This window comes from Callionymus lyra, chromosome 16, assembly GCF_982586985.1.
Source record: "Callionymus lyra chromosome 16, fCalLyr1.hap1.1, whole genome shotgun sequence".
Lineage (NCBI taxonomy): Eukaryota > Metazoa > Chordata > Actinopteri > Syngnathiformes > Callionymidae > Callionymus > Callionymus lyra.
This window is the reverse complement of record NC_141833.1, coordinates 2,305,344-2,321,942: the sequence shown is the minus strand read 5'-3', so window position 1 is coordinate 2,321,942 and position 16,599 is coordinate 2,305,344. Positions and strand designations below refer to the sequence as shown.

General features: G+C 37.5%; 1 protein-coding gene across 2 annotated transcripts in view; it reads right to left on the bottom strand.

Annotated features, from left to right (window-relative positions):
* ctnnd2b (catenin (cadherin-associated protein), delta 2b) overlaps positions 1–16,599 on the bottom strand; it is an 89,329-nt gene that overhangs the window by 12,197 nt on the left and 60,533 nt on the right. For both annotated transcript variants that reach the window (XM_087810714.1, XM_087810713.1), the window contains exons 12-14: positions 14,667–14,723; positions 7,917–8,049; positions 5,557–5,770 (exon numbers count right to left, since the gene is read on the bottom strand). In XM_087810714.1, coding sequence (XP_087666840.1) covers positions 5,557–5,770; positions 7,917–8,049; positions 14,667–14,723 — 404 coding nt within the window. The remainder of the gene's footprint in view (positions 1–5,556; positions 5,771–7,916; positions 8,050–14,666; positions 14,724–16,599) is intronic.

The following is a 16,599-nucleotide window of genomic DNA, read 5'->3' as shown; positions in this document are numbered from 1 at the left end:
AGAAGCCCCTCAAATGGAAACTTAACATAGGTTTGAGTGCCACAATTCCATTTGCAATCTACAACTTGCTGCGGGTGCTGAACCACACTTTGTGGGTACTGACCGTGCGTGAGGTAAGATGTCCTTCCTCCAGCATCATGTAGTTCACCCTTGAATGAACATCAAGAGTGTAATAACTCCTATCTGTCCTCATGTTGGTGTGGAACATAAGTCGTGGTCGACCTTGTTCCATCTGAACTCTGTGTGCTCTCGCCAAGTCTACGAAAGATGTTTTCTGTATTACTAGCTTCACACTGAATACTGTCATATTAGAACGCTACATAGTCTTCCTCGACAGCAGAACTTCGGTGTTACCAGTAGTTTCAAATGAATAATTATTGAATCAGGTTTTCCTAACACTTAAAACTAGTTAACCTCTACTTTAGGTTAGCGCATGCAAAAGACTAAACTAAACTTCATCAAGACATGATTTCCTGAATCTTTTCAATTATTATGCACCATTTAACTTGTACCTGTAATAGTTGCAACCTATTTCTAAAGGTGAGGAAGTCGATCATCTTATCTTTCATTCATTATTATTTTAGCTTTATTTTTATGCTGGGACAAATTCATTTAAAATATTATTTAAAAAAAAGGTAAGCAATAGAGTCTCTAAAGAATAAATAATATGTTTTAATGCAATACAACAAATAATGTTTGTCTATCTATTGGTTGAAGAGAAGCTGTCATGTTTACCAATAAATATAAGTGTCAGTGACAATTGTATACTCCTACTTTTCTATTTATTTAAGAAGTAACAATTCATAATAACCTATTGTTGCAGCTCCAAACGAGCAGACAATTTTTGCATCAAGTTCTTTCCTGCTCTGCAAGCATGACATCACCCCCCTAGAGGAGAGTCGTGAATCAACAAGGGGGTGGGGGCTTATCTTTTAAAGCCAACACATTCTGCCTCACTCCTGCACCCCGCCCTGCAGTCAGTGTGTCTGCCAGTGAACCCGAATGGGCGAGAAGAAACACGTGTGAAAGTGGAGGAGAGAGAGGTTCATGATTTGGGAGAGGGAGTTAATTGCCTCTGCATTACATCATGAGCAGCAGAAGAAGGATGTGAGTTGGAATCCGAGACAGGAAATGAACGTGTCGGTTCTCCTTTATCTGAGATGCTCTCACTTCAGGCATTTTCACCAAAGGTTCAGATTTCTCCATTTGCATCGGAACTTGACAAGATGTGTTCTGATTACGGATTTGTTTGAATAATCGAACGTACCAAGGCTTAAAATATATACTGTTAGTTCTGACACCATATAGACCAATGAGGGGTGGATTACTATAACCCCCGCTTGCATGTACTAGTGATTGTCTGATGAAGCAGCGTCTTTATTTTCTTCGTTCAGTAGAATGCACTCTTTCTTTAAAAACAAATCTTTATTAAGGTAATTGCACAAAAGAATATAGCATAGAGTGACATCCAGTGGGTTCTAAAAATAGGTCAATGATTCCTAAAGCTTCTTCAGCCCACCACTAAGAAACTACTCAACACATTAACACCCACAATGTTTGCATGTTTGTTATAATTTTGTGCTGAATAAAAACTACTTACATGCATTTTTAAATAGAAACAGTGCTTGATAACCTTTGTTCTCCTAACAGTAAAAACTATATTTAACTGATGAGCTGATAGTGATGAAGCTTCAGGAAAGCCTTATTATTATTTCTCCACTAGATGGCACTCTTTGCTGTATAATCTTCGGTTTTAAGCAACTATTTTAATAAAACCTGGCATCATTTTTAAAAGAGCGCCATCTACTGACCTTAGAAAATGATGACACTGTGTCATGATGCTCCATTATCCCGTCTAAGTTGCCCTTTAACAATGACATGTAAATTCATTCCTATTTCCACCCCAAAATGTCTGTCAGTGTTAAGCATGCCTCTGCAGAAACTGGATGAATATTCAGACGGAAAGCATCAAGAATTCCTATCCCAACGTGAGCCTGACAGCTTTCATATCTGCTTCTGACGGAGTGGAAACCCATGTGAGCAGGGCCGAACCCTTCAGTTCAACTGACGCCTGCTTCTGTGACGGGATGAGAGGCTTTCATTGTGGTGTCAAGTGAAGCCACAGCCCTCGACATCATGTGGTTTTAAGAAGTATGTGTGAAATAGAAAGGGGATTGAAGAAGTTGGATGTGAGTCAGCGAAGGCAGACACCCCATGCTCAGCTGTGTCTGTACATCTCTTAACCTCTGTTCTTCACAGAGGTGCTGTTTCTGAAGCCCGCTGTTTGTGAAAGGATTTTTTTTTCAGGTTTTACAGCCACAATATACTCATTTCACATTTTCCAAAGACTTCACAAGCTGTTCAGAAAAGGGCTAGAAAGTAAAATGTCAATGAGTTTAAGAGAGGATGGAATTTATGATTTCGAAAACCGATTTTTAGCTAGCTAATTATCATAAACTGATTACAAGATTGTTTTTCTTCTGGCTCAAAATCTTCAGTAGCACATAGAACCTCAAAGACGCAGAAGACATCGTCGCAGCTCGTTTCATCTTCAAAGTACTGAAGAAATGTGCTGACATTCAATTTTTATTTTTAAAAACTTTTAAAAACTAACGTTTGTATAAAGAATAGTGTGCAGCAGAAAAAATGTGAGTTGTATATAAGAAGATCTCCCTTTCTTTCCAAACTGGACTGATGAAGCTTCATGAAACAGTGCCATAAGTTATTGGTCAAAAGATCAGTTAATGGCACAAGTGGGTTAAAAGGTTTGAAGGTTTCATCAAAATAGTTACTCACAGCCAAAAATTAAACACTTTAGAGTCCTCTAGTGGCCTCCGTAAATCATAGGATTACTTATTTCTATGTCTAAAGTGGACTTTAAAAGTGTGTTGCTGTATCATTTTTTTTTACCAATGCTGTCACTGAATTAAAGGTAAATAAAACACTGTGAACATAAAGGTTGTGGTTTTTACTTTACACAAAACACCTTTATTCATTTGAGAATAAAGTAAACATCTTGTTCTTGTTCCACCAGATTTAATTTACAAAAAAAAAATGCTTTCATTGAGATAGCAGTCCATCATCAGAAAGACACAGAAAGCAAGGAAAATCTTTTATCTGAAAAACACTTGTTGCCATGGCAATACAGCAGCGGTGCCAGCCTTTTTGGCCAAACAGAAGGAAAATTACCAGGATTAAATTTGATTCTTGACTCTAGCCACTGGACAATCTACAGGACGACCAGCAGGCACCGATGCGGGTAAAACAGCCACAATCAATTATCGGTTTTATTGAAGAATAATATGGATGAGCCAGATGGCAAGGTGAGGCTGTCTGCTGCCGTGGACTCGTGTTGATTACTTTATGCTCTAATTAACAAGTGGCCTCATTCTCATCTAATGTTGCAAAGTTGATGTGTGTTCTCATATAATTTCCTGCAACCATCTGTCCACGTGTAGAATGTTATATTACCATATAACATACATGTGTCCAAAAGATTAGCCATCGTGGCCATCGATCGCTACCTTTGCATAAACAATAATTAGAATGTATCGCATTTTAGTTTTTTATTAGTATTTCTGTCTGACAAAGGCACCATTTTTTTTTTTAACTATGGAAGAAGATTCATCTTCGAACATGAATAATATGAAATATATAGTTTTTGTAGTTCTTATTTATCACTTTTCATATCAAACATGTAGAAATGTCTGTTTTTTAACAATTAACATCAAGTCTTGATACTATTTAAGATTTACAGCTAATAGAAAGAAAGATAATAAAAGGCTTTGATTCCCCATCAACAATACCCTCTGAACCCATTTTTCAATCATGAATGTATAAGTGATTTGACTGTATTTTTACAAAGTCAGGTTGAAGTAACTCCTTGGAGGAGGTATACACCATCTCTGTGCTTTTCTCGTTAAAAATCGCATTGATCATGAATCTTTAATCGAAACATCATACGTCGTGACCTGCTCTGTTTCAATCTTGCATCAAGGATTTATTCTTCACATCTTGGAGGAGCAAAGTCTTCAGATCGGAACAAAATATTCTCTTTAAAAAAAAATCTGTTTTAAAGTTTTAATTTAGTTCAAAGAATATTTTTGTTACGATAAGATTCTCAAAAAGCTGAACGTGTTTCATGATATAGTTTAATATTAACAGTTTAAAATTGAGTTATTTTGAGCGACAACTTTTGTTTGTCACCGAAATTCTGTTTGGTTTGTGTGTAGCAGGTGGCGAGTGGTTTTCCCACTGAGGTCCTGATTCAAACTGATCATCAAACACAGAAATCATGTAGAGAGGAAGAGAGACAGACGACAGGAAAGGACGGACAGCAAGCTGGGACAAATAAAAAAAAAGAAAAACCTCAACCTCGGAGGGATCAGCAAGGACGAGCGAGAGGAAGAATGGGGCAGTCATATCCTCTTGAGAGAGATAGGAAGAGATAGAGGGAGAGAAGAGAGAGAGAGAGAGAGAGAGAGAGAGAGCTGCGTCTGCGTCAGATCACTGCTTCAGCTGATTAATTTGTGACAGGAGGGATTTCTGTGCTCCATGCCTTCAATTGCTGCTCTAATTTATATGGTAATCTTCCCTAAGACTCCAGCAGCATACAAAAAAACCTTTTATGTCCCTGCTGCTAAACCAAAATCCCTTTCTCTCCCCATGACACACATGTGAGGACACATAAACATGTACAGTGTCTGGAGGACTCCCTGGGCTGGTGTCTCACCATTACATCACCCTTTTTTTGAGGAATTTTTCACCATTAATTTGTCGAAGGTTCTACACTAAACATTCAATATATATTTGATAGATGTCAATCATTTTTCATGTTATTTGTTTAATTTGGTTGGTTTTCTTGATTTTTATTCACTGTAATTTGTCTTTAATTAAATGCTTTGTGTTTGAATAAAATGGATGAATCAAATATTAAAATAACCCTTTTCTAAATGATACGTTTCTGATGAAAAAAGCTGACTGCTATCAGACACATGCCGCTTGTGTTCAGAACACAAGAAAAATCAATCCATGTTTCTCATTTTGTTTTCGAGATTGCTCTCAGTCTGGAGGGATTTTGTTCAGGATCAGTTTAAAATGAGAGCCGTTTGGTTTCCCTCGCTCGACCTCCTGGAGGGGAAAAGTCTCACTCATGCAGGTCCATGCAGAAGTGCATTTGATTGTACCTTGTTACTCTTTTTTAAACCTCAGACTAATCAGTAGGAGATACTTTTTTTACTTTTGCAGACCCTTGCTTATTGATTTTGGATTTGATCAGCTGTTAAAATGCTGCATTCTGTAGAAGAGCTCAAAACTGCTGAAACTACATCTCAAATTTTTTTGTGTGAAGAGAAAAGATAAGTTGTAAACCAAACATTTCCAATGAAAAACATCTCCAGCTCACAGTTTGTTGGTCTGTGCAGGTTTCAGCTTTTAAAGAGACTAATAAATCCAATTTAAGACCCAGTTTATATCCTGAATTGACGCGATTCAGTCCAAATGACCTGGCGGACGCCCTGAGATAGTGTCCATAAAATGTCCCCAATTGCGTCTCACCTGTCAGCAGCTCTCTGATCTCCGCGTCCGTAGTCTTCCTCAGCAATCGGACCAGAGCCGGGATGCCGCCGCAGTTCTTCAGCGTGATCTTGTTGTCGTCGTTGGCTTTGCCGTAGACCAGGTTCCTCAGGGCTCCACATGCGCTACGGTGGACGTCCGTCATTCTGTGGTCCAGCAAATCCACAAGAAGCTGGATGCCACCCTGCCGCCGGATCTGAGGCCGGAAGAAGATCGAAGTTCTTGAGGCAATAATCCCATTCAAATAGTGAGGTGCTCACAAGGCTATTTACTGGCAAATACTTTATAGAATATTCCCCCCAATTTCATAGTTATACCATAACATATAAAACATAATAGTAAAAGAAAATGTATTCCATGAGGAAGTTAATAAAAAGTCATAACTAGGAGTTGAAGGTCATACATTAAATCACCAGCCCTTATTTACTGTCGCTCCCTCAAGGTCAAAAAACAAGTTGGTAGTTCCTCCAGACTTCACTCCATCAAACCTTGGATGTCATTCATCTTGCTCGTCCTCTTCCGTCCCCCACTCGTCTGGATGCCGCCTGACATATTGCTGTTTGAAGAACTTTGTTTGCTCACAAATCTACTCTCTCCAGGGGGATTAATAAAGTTAATAGAGTCGACATTGAGGAGACGGACTGGTTTCCTCCGGTAATCTGAGCTGTGGCAGGGACGTAGGATGCCCAAAGAGCAGGTTCAATTAAGGTAAACTGTGAGGGCAGAATCCTTTTGTGTGATGTGCTTAGATCACATGTTAGTGTTTTAGACACACTTGTGTAGCATGAACATGAGCACAAGAGGAAAGACTTCAAATTCTAGGATCTCTGGGAGGATTTGTAGAGGCAGAAATCAGCTTAACTGCAGTTTTTTCTGCCTTCCCAAGACAAAATGTTCAGTTTTTATTGTCATAGTATTAAAATTGGACTTCAGGGGTTCATTTTCACTGCTCTTGTGGACGATATCATGCCAGAAGTCGACTCCATCAGAGCTACAGACTACTGACCAGTGACCCTACATCCCTCGTGAGGAAGAAGTAGAGCATGCGATTATCTACCTCCTGCTAAGAGCTGCTTGCCTGTGGACGGTGATGGAGAAACTGTGAGGATGTTTGATTTTCTACTGCCTTAAATAGCATTTGGCAATTACTAGTGGGTGGAAAGATGCAGGGGGTGGGTGATGTCAGCGGTTCAGTGGTCTCCAGCTTCAACGATTACCGATCAACGGTAAAACCTGAGTCGTTTGACTGAGAGGTGTTCTGTGAAATTCAGGTCAGTAGCGAAGGGGCTCCACAAGGGACTGTGCTTTCACCTTTTCTCTTCACTGTGCATATTTTCAGCAGAAATTGAGTCTTGAACCCAGAAGACACATTCTGTCCCTCAACAATATTGAACAATATTCAATAAAGTAATTAATTTAAAGATCAAGATAAAACTCATATGCACGAGGACAGGCAGACAGTTCAGCCGCACCAGCACTCTAGCATCCGAGTCACTACATTTACTAAAATAATAAAAATAAAAAACGAATTGTTGGTATATACCTTTGAAATATGTATTGAGTAATGACCAGGTTTCTTCAAGGAAAGGTGTGATAATTCAAAAGGAATGTGGAAAATATGCTATACGGGGGTCCCTCACTATGTTCACCTTCTGCGGTCTCACTGTTTCTTCTTACTTTTTTTTTTTTTTTTTTTAAAGGACGATTAATGTGTTGATTGATCTTGTTCCTCTATTTTACTCATCAGTATGCTTCTCTGTTTGTAAAAAACTCTCTTTTAATTTAAATATTTACATTAGAAAATGTGCTTAAGCCCCGCCCACTGGCAGCCCTGTTTTTCTGTAGATTACATCTTGTTGACCATAACCACGCCCACTCTGCTGTCATTGGTCAAGCATCAATGTTTGTCAGTGCGCATCATCAATCTTATAAGTCTCCACCTCCAAGGATGCTGTTGTATAATCAAAGCGGGCGTGATTACAGCTGACTGGATGAGGAGTGAGGACCATGCTTATGTAAAAATAGACTCCGCTCTCGTAACCTGTTGTTCGCTGAGATTTCAGACAGAGGAGAAATTTATAAAGTAATATCTTGGACAAGGTAGATGCTACTAACGTAACGATTCCTATGTACAATCATATGAGATCCTTTGTCCATATAGCAGGAACTTACATGGTTTTGTATTATTATTTAAATATAAATGAGAATATTATTGTCTCAAATACTCTTAATGGATTTAGGGTGAGCTTGATTTCTGTCTCAAATTTCCTTCATTTTCAACACTGCTCTCCTCCATCATTGCTACTGTGAGTGTGTGCATTAGTGTGGGTCTTCATGAGTACCTCTGACTTGATCTTGTTGTCTCCAAAGCAGAGGTGTTGCAGGTACGCGGCAGCATTGGACTGGACTGACGGGAACTGATGCTGCAGCATCTGGATCACCTCGGGCAGCTCTGGGTCCCTCCAGCCAAACTCTCTGGAGAGACAAAGACAAAAGATGAGGCAACGTTCAAGTCTAACACTGGAGAAGAATGCAGGGATGATGATGACGTGATATGTGTGTGGCTTGTCATCCTTTTCTTACTATGAACATCAGCTTGTTTGAACTAAGAATTATTTTGAAGTGCATTTTTTATAATATTGTCTCAGCTATGGGTATGTTTTTCTTATATGTAAAATATGTAAAATCAATTAACACACAATTAAATGTAATTAAAATAATAATATTTTTTATTGAACTACAATATTTATCTCATATTGTAATATATATATCTTCTTTTTTTCCCTTGTTACTTCCAACTTTCCCATATATAGGATCTTGTATCTAGGTCTTTTTTCTCCATCCCTTCCTTCTTCCAATGTGTCTGCTCTCACAACAGGTCCCTTAGGAAATGTGCCTGATGTTTTCCTCTTGCTTTCATGTGTGTGAGTGCACAGTTAAAGTAGAGGCTATAGAAGCAACATATGTATATGTTGGCGGAATAAGTCGTCGATCAGTTCTATCATGCCCTTTATACTCAAACTCAGCCTGAAGACATGCTGGAGGCAAAAAAAGAGAACACAAAATTGCGTCTTTCTTGTGTGTGTGTTCTAGCACAGGTGTGTGTGTGTGTGTGTGTGCATGAGTTTGTGAGTGTGTGTGTGTACATGTGTGTGTGATGGGGGGCCTTGAATTGAAAACACAATTAATGAGAGAAGGATGTGATGCGAGAGCTCAAGCCCAACCGAATTGGATTTTAGATGCTAAAAAAGAAGCAATGTGCATGAATTGTTGCACACACACAACAAAACCACACACATCTATCTGCAGCAACAAGCACAGGTTTCAATATTGTATATCAGAAGAACAACACATCAAAATTGCCTTCGCACACATGCTGTTAGAGGAGGTAATGAGTAGAGATTTTGTCTCTGGATTTATTTAAATTCTCTTTAAATATTTAATTAAAGAGAAGTTTTTTTTCATCTTTTTCACCTCCTGTGAAAACAACAGTCAACAACAGTCATGGAAGCTACAAGATGGAGTGAGCACATGTGTGTGTATGTTTCTCTTTACGCTCCAAAAAGCTGCCCTACTAATTTTCCTGTACTTACTGTAGCCTTGAGCGGAACCTCTCAGCCACATCTTCAGTGCAAGGATTTGTCAGTGTTTGTCTTAACGTGTGTTGTTGTTGATTAACAAATCATCTGTGATTTGAAGATGGCATACGCGTGGGTCCTTTGTTGATGAGATTTTTATTTTATTTACAATTGAAGACAGCAGTAGTTGTGTATTATAGAATGTTGTTGTTGTTGTTGTTGTACAGTGATGGTAAAACATGGTTTGATTGGAACACTTGTTGGAACACTTGAGGATGGGGAGAAAAAAAAAAATTAAATTTAAATTAAGTTAATAAACAACACAGTGAGCTCTTGTCTCCCACTTTTTTATTTTAGCCTGAGCTTCTCCTTTTTCATTAAGCTGCTCAGTGGCCTGAGACCTGGAGCTCACTAGTGACATCACACTCGTCATTAAAGAGTAGCCAGCTTTCCTGTCGTGTGTGTGGGTGTGTGTGTGTGTGTGTGTGTGTGTGTGTGTGTGTGTGTGTGTGTGTGTGTGTGTCTGTGTGTGTGTGTGTGTGTGTGTGTGTGTGTGTGTGTGTGTGTGTGTGTGTGTGTCTGTGTGTGTGTGTGTGTGTGTGTGTGTGTGTGTGTGTGTGTGTGTGTGTGTGTGTGTGCGTGTGCGTGTGTGTGTGTAGGTGTGTGCGTGTGTGTGTGAGCGAGTGTGCGTGTGTGACTTGAAACAAAACATGCAGGTGAAACAACTGAAGAGTTCTAAAATTATCCAAAGCGCACAAACACACACACACTTACACACACACAAATACACACCCAGATACAGAAACACCGACAAACTCACTCAGTGTATTTATAGAAAACTAGAACACAGATCTGCTTTGTGTTTGGTATTTTTGGTATCAGATAGTCATAGAAAAAAAAGGTACAACAACTGAAGTCACTCCACTTTGAATCAATTGTGTTTATGTGACATTCATGTGACACCTTTCCTACTTTCCTTTGCAATAAATTCCTAAAATAAAATCTTACTTGATGATTGTCAGCTTTTCTTATGAACTATTCGCAGAATCATTTATTTGAACAACTTCCTGTTTGATAGGAAGGTTCTTCTTTTTTTTTAACTATAAAACATTGTGTTCCATTTCATATATAGTTTAGTTTTGTCAACATTTTGCTCTTTTGGTCTACTTTTAATTATTTTAACTATGAGGCTGCAACATGTTAAGAGAATTAAATAAAAGGGATGCGGTACAAAGTTCAAACATCAATTTGGCTTTGTAATGACAACAACTGTATCATAGTGATGAATAATTGAAGCTTCATGAAGCATTAACCACTAGATGGCCCTCTTTGCTGTTTTCTTAACTTTTAGCTTATAGCAAATATTTGAATGAAACTGCTCGTCATTTTCAAGTCAAGAGCTCTGAAAATGGTGACACTGTTTCATGAAGCTTCATCAGCCCATCTCTACCGTATCTCTATCAACAGTGTACAACTAACCTATCTCTGTTGTACCATCAGAGTCTGCAGTTTTCTCATTTTTCACGTGCTTTGTCGGCTTACTGTTATGTTTATACTAACGGATGTCATGTTTGTCGTGTCAACAATGGATGACTGGACAGTTGCTACCCAAAATGCACCTGGTGACATGTCAGCGATTCACTTGCAAACAACTAGACAGAGTTGTAAAAGATGAAAATAATTCATCATAACATTTCATTCAATATGTAAAAATGATCTTCATGAGTAGAAAATACATTGTGACAAAATCTAGTTTTGTCAAGTGCTCACATAGCTATCATTTAGATGAGGAGGTTATTATTAATATTGCTGCTTTATCTTCAGGCCAAGGTGAAAAAACATATTTATATATTACAGAAAGAAAAAAATAAATAATAATAATAATAAATTCACTCACTTTCTGCACAAAATATGAGATGTGGAAAAAAACGGAAGCTTAGTCACAACTTTTTTAATGAAAAAGAATGCCTGCCTGGAGTCCGGCCTTTTTGAGGTTTCTGCCTTAAAGAGGCGTTTTTTCCTTGCCACAGTGATGTTATCACATGCTCTAGACAGGGTACCCCAGCTGTACCGATAGCATTGAGCAGCTTTTAACTAACAATGTATATACTATAAACCATGAAACATCACAGAACGTCAATGTAAAATAATGCAAATATTTCTTACTTTACGAAGGTCTGATTCTATCAGGTCCAACATTTAATGTACCACAACAACAACCAAGCTTAAACTTGCTGTTGATGAACAGCTGGATGGATACCTCACCACAGGATGAACACAATACTATTATATCCTGTTATTGGCAATTTGTCACAGATAAATTTATGTTAATAAAAACATTTTTGTGAGTTGTCACGCAAAACGCAAGAATGTTGTGGCTGAATCTCTGAGCAATCATTTTCAAGGTTGAGAGAGACACACAGGAATGAGTGCTTTGTTGATTAACCAAAAATTTCGAACCAAAAGCTTTTTCATGGATTTTGAGACAGACTGCAGTGTATTGCTGCTTTGACCACAATTGCAATTGAGGCAGTTTCTATGATTAATGAGGTCCAAGACTCACCTCACAAGGAAGAACCATTGCATCACAATTGTTTACCGTCCTCTGACTGGTTGATCAGATAAAACAAATATCCTCTACTTGTATATCACATCTACACAAATGACTATGTTTGAGATGAGTTATTAAAATATAATTAAACACAAACTCTTAACTTATTTTAGTAACTGTAGCACAGAGGTACAACTATCAAGGGTGTGTGGTTTGAAGTGTAAGGAGGGGGTTTGAGAAGAATTTGGCAGGAGACATAGAGCCGATTTAATCTTTTTGAGGCACAGACAATGAGTGTTCATGAGGCATGGACAGCAAACACTGGCCATGTAAGGCGGCAGGAGAGATGTCAGAGGTCAACAGAAGTCTGCCAGAGCTGAATAAACACATTTGCAGGAGGTATGGCTTCGTTCACTCCTGTGCTTAAGGTTTTATACATTGGTAACACATGTAAGTGATCAAGTAAGTTATAGTTATTTGTAAAGCACCTTTCTAGACCAGGGTCACAAAGCACTTGAACAATCCAAAGCAAATACACAGTTAAAAATACCTACCGATTTAAAAACTCTAAAAGGCCAAGACAACAAAAGACAAACACAGGAGTTCCAGAAAAGGAAAAAGCCTGTACAAATAAAAATGTCTTAAGATGTTTCTTGAAGGAGTCAATAGATCCATCAAACGCATGGAAGCGTGAGAGCAGAACCATCAGTAGATTCTGATCCACAGACCTCAGATCCCAAGCTGTGGTGTAAGGCTGGATCAGATCAGTGATGTAAGGAGGAGTCTGACCATGAATAGCTCTGAAAGTAAGAACCAGAATTTTAAAGTTGATCCTGAAAGAAACTGGAAGCCAGTGAAGAGTTTTAAGGATCAGGGAAATGTGAGTTCTCCTACTAGAGCGACTCAGAATTCTCACTGCAGAGTCCTGTATCAACTGCAGGTGAGACAGCTCCTTCTTGTTAAGACATGGAAACAAACTGTTGCAATAGTCCAGAAGAGAATACACAAACGCATGGAGGAAAAAACCCGCTCCAGACCATGTTGTGACAACATTTTTTCAAGTTTAGAGATTTTTCTTAATTGAAGGAAACAGTTTCTGGTCAGTTTTCTGCAGTGTTGAACTAGAGACATGTCTTTGTCAAAAACAACACCCAGGTTTCTTAGGGTCAGTTTGACAGACTGACCCTAAGTCACCCAAGAATTGACTTAACCCTGGAACCTTATCATCAGGAGCAATCACCAGAGCTCAGTTCAGTTTGTCCACATTTAGCTGCAAAGTGTTTTCACTTAGCCATTGTTTGATCTCTAGCAATTAATTGACTAAGCTGCTCAGCCTCTGGGGCTAAATGAGTAGTAGAGTAGTAGTGTACATGCTGCCCGTGATCATGATAGATCATCAGGACAGATCATGAAGAACACCAGGAACAAACTTATGTGAAACTATCACCAGTATTCAATTAGAAAATAACTAATAGGTTAGGGAAACAGACCTTTGCCACAAATATTACAACTATAATCTCAGATTCTTAAAAAAAAAAGAAGTATATTGCTAGAGCAAATCTATGGCAGTATTTTGAGGTGTGGTGTGAAGAGATTTTAAAAACGATTCCTGAAGCGCGATTTTCTTTTTATATCACTGAACATCGGATGGCTAGTGATGGCTAAAGATAAAGCTTCATGAAACACTGTTGGAATTTTCCAAGCTCAGTAGAGGGCACTCTTCGCTTAAGCATAATAGGAGGTTTCATAGAAATAGTTGCTCAAAGACATAGATTATAAAGCAAAGCCATCTAGTGGGTTATAAAAAAGATAATCATGCCTCATGATATATATGATGACTTGTTTAATGATTACTTGATTTATTAAAAGAAAAGAAATTGGAATTCTTTAAGAAAAAATTCTGCTACAGCTCACAGGTTTCATGCCGAATTACTACTGCATGTTGAACTCCACTCCATGGATTGAAATAAGATTATAGATTAACTACTCCAAACAGGAAGTTGCTGCACAAAGGTATGCAATTACTTACACATACAAGATAAATACAGCATCTGTTTTAATTCCTAAAGGCTTTATAACTTCGGTTGCACATGGTACATATATTAAGAATTAAGAATAATCTTTTCCCATTTTTTATTTATCTTCCATAAACAGAAAACATTTGCATTTTGAATTGACAAAAAAGCCTAGAGTCTATTTTCAGATGTTTTTATATTTACTATTTTTTATTTATATATCTTATCCAGAATAACAAAATAACATTATTCTATTAACACTGCATGTAGGTGATCACCAGTACTGTTTCAAATACTGTTTAACTAACTAAAATAGTGACAAACACTGACCATGTGGAAGCAAAGTTTCATGTTTGCTTGTTTATGGTTGTTGTAAATGTTGTGTTTACCACCAGTTGCATCACTTGTTCCTCACCACGATAAGATATGCACGGCACCTAAAACATTCATTTAAAGAACGTCTCCTGTTTTTCTGGTTCTCGGTTTCTCTGGTTTAAATATACATATTTTTCGTTTATATCTTACTTTGGACTCGTCTCTCCTGCTTTTCCCTCTGGATGATATATATATGGATATATATATATATATATATATATATCCATATATATATATCTCAACATCAAGCATGAACTAAACCAAAATCCACTGGTGATGTAGACAATCAGAGACAATGAAGACAAGGCAAAAAGGAGTGGACAGTCAGATACATGAATGGAAGGATGAAGAGATGGAGTGACCGAGGAAAGCAAAAGGTAAAGTATATACACCCAATAATAATGATTAAGAGCTAAAATATTTAAAGAACTTTTAATATTCTCAGTGTTTGGTGTGCTGGCGAATGAGTGAAAGTCAAAATGTGGGATGTTGACATGTCTGGTCTCAGAGGAATGGAGAGAATCAGTGAATGAGAATGTAAATAGATATAAAGAAAAGAAATTGTTGAATTACTTTGTCATTCTTTGCTCAGCTTGATTCTGATTCCACACAAGAAATTCAGGGTCGAACCTATCGAGGGGGGACAGGCAGAGAGAAACAAGAGAGAGGGAGATGTTGGTCGTGTCTGGCAAGAAGATTCAAGAACTGTCAGTAGATTGAGGAATGCACCAGACTCGTCTTTCCCTCTCAACATATGATGGTCAGGCAGAGAAGAGGACATGCACTGGCAAAGAAGGCAGGGCGATGGAGGAGGGAGGCTGCTAAAGAGAGGGTCCAGTGACAGTGACAGTCAAATAAAGGTTACTATTATCCATTTTTGGTATTACTATTAATTTTTTTTTACATTTGTAAATACATTTTATTAGCAAATCAATTTTTTATGTAAATGCAATAAAATCGATTTTAAATTATTTATTATTTAGATTTCAGATGTCACTGGAAACTTGACATTCAATGAAGTTTATCCATCTTTCTATCCAATGGAGCATCAAATACATTTGTAATTATTCTGAAAACTACAACAACAAAAAAGTTGAAAATAAATGAAAATAAACAAATTTCATTATTTTTATATATTCTTACGAGAAAAGGGTAAATTAGGGATTATTAATAATTTAACAAAACCGTAGTTCAGACTTTAAATTTCACTTTTATTTATTTAATTATATAAACTAAATAAATCAGAAAAAAACAATACACATAATTTGCATGTATGTGGTCATCATTGTTCATCTAACTTTTTATGGGTGGATGGTTTAATACAATTAAATACATAAACAAATAAAAATCCCAAAATTTTTCATTAGTGTTCTCAGTTGGAGCCCTCGCTTTAACAGACTAAAAACAGAATAAAACACATGTATGTAGAGAGATACACGTGTGTACAGCTGTGATGCAGACTGTGCATGTTTCTGTGCATGCATTAGTGCTGCTCATGGATGCTGACCAAACACAGGCGATGTGAGTGGGATGTGGAAGGAGAGCATAAAAGAGAACCCAACACAAGAGCAATGAAAACAACACAGAACACAAAAAGCTAGCGTTGAGCACATACACTTTTTTTCTGAAAAATCTGAGCTTCACTTTGAAAAAAATACACTTAAGGTTGCAACTTCAGTAGAATTAGTATCGACACACAGAGGCACCACTAGTATGCAAAGAGAAGTTAGTGATTATATTAATAATAATACAAAGTGGTCTTTAGCACCTATTTATGTTGAGATACACTGATTTAAACATTCACTCATGTAAATTAAACACTCAGTTATGGCTACATTTACATGGACAGAATGAAAATAATCTTCAATTTAGATCGTCAGTTAGAGACAGTTCTATTCTGAGTAAATCTTCCCGTTGCTTTTTTTTCAGGATAATCAAAAAGGTGCAACAATTAGTAACGCTGTAAAAAAGGCAGCTACTGAGGCTCCTTTAGAACATCCTAGAAGATGAATCCCACCCAAACATGTTGAATATCAGAGGCTCTCCTCAGGCTGTAGGTTCATAATGCTTGCATTTAAAACAAAAAGATAGCTAGATTTAAAGATAGATTTAAACCTTGGGTAATCAAGAACATGTCATTTTTGGACAGCACAGCCTTTCTAATATTTTTATCTATGTATAGACCCATATAGACCCATATTCTTTATTCTAACAGCTTTTTGACATAACAATTTCATGTATTTTTATCTGCATTTCTATGTCTGATTTTTTTTTCATTGCAACAATTCAAGTCAATTAAATTATTTCCTAATTGTACTAACTGAATAAAGAGTAAGAACCAGGATTTGTGTATAAGCTTGCCTAGAGGCATGTTGAAAAACAAATAAAAATGTGCTTTGTTGTCCTTTTGACAAATCTTCATTTTTATGTATGTTTCTTTCTTTGCCCACAGTGATGAACAGTTCCAACTCAATTGTCTCTTTCTGCAAGTATTTCCTGTCCCACA